The sequence below is a fragment of the Gekko japonicus genome, unplaced genomic scaffold, assembly GCF_001447785.1.
Source record: "Gekko japonicus isolate JY-2015 unplaced genomic scaffold, Gekko_japonicus_V1.1 scaffold1843, whole genome shotgun sequence".
Classification (NCBI taxonomy): domain Eukaryota; kingdom Metazoa; phylum Chordata; class Lepidosauria; order Squamata; family Gekkonidae; genus Gekko; species Gekko japonicus.
Genome location: NW_015171558.1, coordinates 121,476 through 126,378, shown reverse-complemented (window position 1 = coordinate 126,378; position 4,903 = coordinate 121,476). Strand labels below are relative to the sequence as shown.

The following is a 4,903-nucleotide window of genomic DNA, read 5'->3' as shown; positions in this document are numbered from 1 at the left end:
AATGAGTTATGTTAATGAGCTCCTGCACCTCTTTTTCTACGAAATGACCCCTGGTCCTATTTAAGATGAAACACAGAAGGCAAGCAAGGGCCACAGAGGCTCAACGTCTACCCAATGAGAGGGTGGGGCCAACTGCCCAGTGTCCCTGAGTGAGAGCATTGTCTTAACCCTTTCCCTCCCAGGTCCTCTTGCATATCCAACAGAATCTGCTTAGCTTCCAAGAAATCGGGCTAGCCTGGGCCAATCAGGTCACTGCAGAAAAACAGAGGTGGTTTCCCATTGCCTGCCTCTGCGTAGCAAACCCGGCCTTCCTTGGTGTTCTTCCACCCCAATACTAACCAGGGCTGGCTCTGTTTGGCTTCTGAGATCTGATGAGTCTACACAGACACAATCCCCAGGTTGGCACCTGACAACGCTTTCTGTTCCACCAAAGCAAACAGCAAGATGGCGGTGTCAATGCCCTAAGAGAACAAGGAACCAATAGTCCGGTTCGGGATAGGATAGTCAAGGGCGTGCGTAAAACCTCTGGCGCAAAATGTATGTAAAATCTGAAATAATATCCAATAGAAAAGTGGTTTTCCTCCCCAAACCAATCATGAAAGCCGCAAAATGGGATCACCAACAGATGAGGAAGGATCTCTAATATTTGGGGATGGGTGGGAATCACCAGATTTCGTATACCTTCCCCTCCAAAGAAACTCAGTAACCTCAAAATGGTCTAATGAGGACTGGATACACTTCAGAATTCATAAATGTTAAGAGCAACGGAGAGTCAGGCTATTAGTTCTTCTAAGCTTGAGAGCCAGTTAAGTGTGGTGGTTAAGAGCGTGGACTCTGATCTGGATACCCCACACCTCCACATGGAGCTGCTGGTGTGATCTTGGGCCAGTCACAAGTTCTCTCAGAGCTGTTCTCTCAAGAGCAGTCCTTGAAAGAGCTCTCTCAGCCCCACCTGCCTCCCTTGGGTCTCAGGTAGATGAAGGCCCTTCTTGTTACCTAATATCCTTGTATCAGGTGATGGAGGGGATTGAACCGGGGACCTTCTGCATGCAAAGTTCGTGCTCTACCAGTGAGCCGTGACCCCTTCCTCATTCCTGCCTTCTCAGCCGAAGTTGCCGTTGCCTCTCTCCTGTGTGCAAAACAGGTCGCCTCCGAATTAGGCACGTGCAAACCGGCTCCCCTCTGAATTAGCCCTCAAATACGTTCATGGGTTATGTCAGAATCGCTGATCATTTAAACAGATTCTCTGAGACGAGTGGCCAAATGTAGCCGCAAGGGCATAGCCAGAAAATTTTGGGTGGTGGGGCGGTGGGAAATCTGAGGGGGGGCAAGGGAAGGGGGGAGAGATCCCGTCAGCAGGCAGGCAGGCAAAAAAGAAAAGGGTCTTTCCTTACCTGCCAGCCTTACTCGTTCGCCTTGGCTTCTACAGGAGGAGAGCAGCCAAGAGTACTCGCCGAGTATTAATTGCACCGTCCGGCTCTCCTTCTCCTGTAGCTGCCAAAGCAAATGAGTGTGGCTGGCAGGTAAGGGCAGGGACAGTGGGAGTGGGGGGCATGGACCACAAGAGAGGGGGCACTGCCCCTAAATGCCCCACTGTGGCTACAGGCCTCTGTAGCCATGCCCTGTGCAACGTTTAGAGTTTTGTTTTTCAGACTCTCCCCAAAAGCATTCTCCGGAGGCAGTAATCCGTGTAAAGACACTGGACAACCCTACAACACTGGCTCTATCCCCCCCGCCCCCATCCCTTCTCCGCCAGGCAGTGTTTTCTCCTTAATCCAGTCATCGGCTAATTTATCCTCCCTTTGATTGGATCAGAATCTGCGGGATCAAATCACTTGTTAAAATAACGCCGGGTCCCCTCGGTTTTCATTCCGATCAGCCGCTGGGCTCTCCAGGCAGGTGTTAGGAGGTAATTCAATCAGCAGCTTGAACAAGCTGCCATTTAATTAACAATGAAGGTCACAGTTCTAAGTGAGAGCGGGGGAGAGAGGGGGGAAGCGCCCCCCGGGAGGAGGCCACGATTATCGAAGAGGACGGCATTGATCGGAGAGGGCTCCCGGCCAGGGATGGTGATGAACTCTGCCCCGGCGTGGTGGTCTGGACGGGCACCGGCTCCGGAGGAGCTGCCTTGTACGTGCTCACGGTGATGATCTCGCTCTATTCCATTCGAAACGGCCGGCTGAGGCTCGGCGGGTACTTGGCTTGCCCGCGTCACTTTGAGTCAATCAAAGGTGACGGGCGAGTTAAAGCGAGAACGCCTCAGGAGATGGACGCCACCGTCACAAAATCTCCTAGTGAGTCCAACGGCTGTTCTGATCCTTCCTGAGCAGAAGCAGCCGTTTTTTAAAATGTTGATGGGCGTCGCCAATGTCCCTGGCACTTTACAGGTGACGAGGTCCCTGCCCTGAGGAGATTACAATCTACTGTTTGAGGCGAGGGAGCTAACTTAAAGACCTAACTACCCAATACTTTTTTGCAGGGCATTTTTTTCCTTGGGGGCGCACCGGAACGGAGTTCCGGAATCTCTTTGGCAAAATTATTTTTAAAATGTTTAAAAGTTCGTGAATTTTCAGTATATAGACTGAAGACTTCATTTAGCTCTTGAGAGGTCTGGCACCTCCCCCCCCCCAAAAAAAAAGAAGCCCTACATTTTTGTCCTGACCTGGATGGCCCAGGCTAGCCTGATCTCATTGGATTTTGGAAGCTAAACAGTGTTGGCCCTGGTCAGTATTTGCATGGGAGAACACCAAGGAAGTCCTGGGTTGCTACGCAGAGGCAGGCAATGGCAACCCACCTCTGAACGGCTCTTGTCTTGAAAACTCTATGGGATTGTCATAAACTGGCTGCAACTGGATGGTACTTTCCACCACCACACAATACTTTGCTTATGGGTCTCCTCCCTCCGCCCACGTATTCCCTGATCCTGTCAGACAGATGTCCGCTGTGAGTCCCAGAACTGAATTACCAGATGTACAGTGGTCTGACTTGGGTTGGGGACTTGAGCCCTCTCCCTTTTCCCAATCCAAAATGCCCTGGAGAGAGCCAGTTTGGTGTAGTGGTTAGGAGCGCGGACTCTAATCTGGGAGAACCGGGTGTTGATTCCCCACTCCTCCACATGCAGCTGCTGGTGTGACCTTGGGTCAGTCACAAGTTCTCTCAGAGCTGTTCTCTCAGGAGCAGTTCTCAAGAGAGCCCCACCTACCTCACAGGGTGCCTGTTGTGGGGAGGGGAAGGGAAAGGAGACTGTGAGCCGCTCAGTCTCCTTTCCCTTCCCCTTTGAGTATTCCCTATCACTTTGAGTATTGAAGGGCGGGGTATACATCCAATCTCTTCTCTCTATTTGTCAATTTGGGGAAATTGATGTGTGGTGATGGGCTACACATAAGGACCAATCGTCTAACTCCATAACTGATGTGTCCTGTGCACACTTGACGTTATTCCCCGGTGACAACAACTTTCTATCTTGGAGGAAAGGTGGTTGGGTGTAGCTCATTGGAAGCACACCTGCTTGGCACGCAGAAGGTCCCAGGTTCAATCCCCGGCATCTCCAGTTCAAGGGCCTCAGGCAGCAGATGTTAAGTAAGACCTTCCTTTTCTTGAGACCTCAGAGAGCTACGGCTGAGACTTAACAAGCTAGACGGGGCAACGGTTTGATTTGGTGTAACCCAACACTATGTGGTCATAATGTGGAGAAGGGTCATGGCTCAGTGGCAGAGCATCTATGTGGCATGCAGAAGGTCCCAGGTTCAATCCCCGGCATCTCCAGTTAATACGTTCAGTAGTGGGCGATAGGAAAGACCTTGACCGGAGATGCTGGCTCAGTGGTAGGTTCCCACGCTTTGTCTAGAGAAGGCCCAGGTTCAGTCCCTGGCGTCTCCAGTTCAAAGATCTCAGGTCACAATTGGGGGGGGGGAATCTTTCTTCGCCTGGGTCCTTAGAGAGCTTCTCCCAAACAGGACCAACGGGTCTGAGTCAACATAAGGCCACTCCGTAGATTCATATACGCACCTCGGTGCACCCAGCGCATGAAATGAACACATGAAGCTGCCTCCTGCTGACACGGCTCTATCAAGGTCTGCATTGTCTACTCTGACTGGCAGCCGCTTTCTAAGATCTCTGGTCTTCCACATCACCTGTCTGGAGATGCTAGGGATGGAACCTGCATCCAACCTCTTGCCATGCCCTCTCCATTGTGTCACCGCTGTCGCACAATTGTCAGTCTTGAATCGTTCCCTCTGAGATCTCGATGGCCTGTGCAATGGATGCAGCCTACCCCACTCTCTCTGTTTCTGCCTCTCTTTCTCTCCCCCCCCCCCGGCCAGGGAGCTTCCTCCAGCCTGGTGGTGAAGTTTGCTGACACCGACAAGGAGAGGACCCTGCGGCGGATGCATCAGATGGCGGGACAGCTGGGGATCTTCAATCCAATGACGATCCAGTTCGGGGCCTACGGGGCGTACACACAAGCGGTAGGGGAGGCTGTCTGCTCGGATGCCGGGGCACCCTCAAAGGGGGAAGGCACGCGGAACTGGAGATGCCAAGAGGGGCTGGCTAGGTTGGTGGTTGAGAGCCAGTTTGTTGTACAGGTTAGGAGCGCGGACTCTAATCTGGGAGAACAGGGTTGGATTCCCCATGCCTCCACATGCAGCTGCTGGTGTGACCTTGGGTCAGTCACAAGTTCTCTCAGAGCTGTTCTCTCGGGAGCAGTTCTCCAAAGATCTCTCTCAGCTCCACCTACCTCACAGGGTTTCTGTTGTGGGGAGGGGAAGGGAAAGGAGTTTGTAAGCCACTCTGAGACTCCTTTGGGTAGTGAAGGGCAGGGTATAAATTCAATCTCTTCCTCCTCCTCCTCCTCCTCCTCCTCCTCCTCCTCTTCTTCTTCTTCTTCCTCTTCTTGTTGCTGTGT

General features: G+C 52.2%; 1 protein-coding gene across 1 annotated transcript in view; it reads left to right on the top strand.

Annotated features, from left to right (window-relative positions):
- The window catches only part of CELF6 (CUGBP, Elav-like family member 6), a 247,289-nt gene that overhangs the window by 223,315 nt on the left and 19,071 nt on the right, over window positions 1-4,903 (top strand). The window contains exon 6 of the mRNA XM_015419721.1: window positions 4,323-4,466. Coding sequence (XP_015275207.1) covers window positions 4,323-4,466 — 144 coding nt within the window. The remainder of the gene's footprint in view (window positions 1-4,322; window positions 4,467-4,903) is intronic.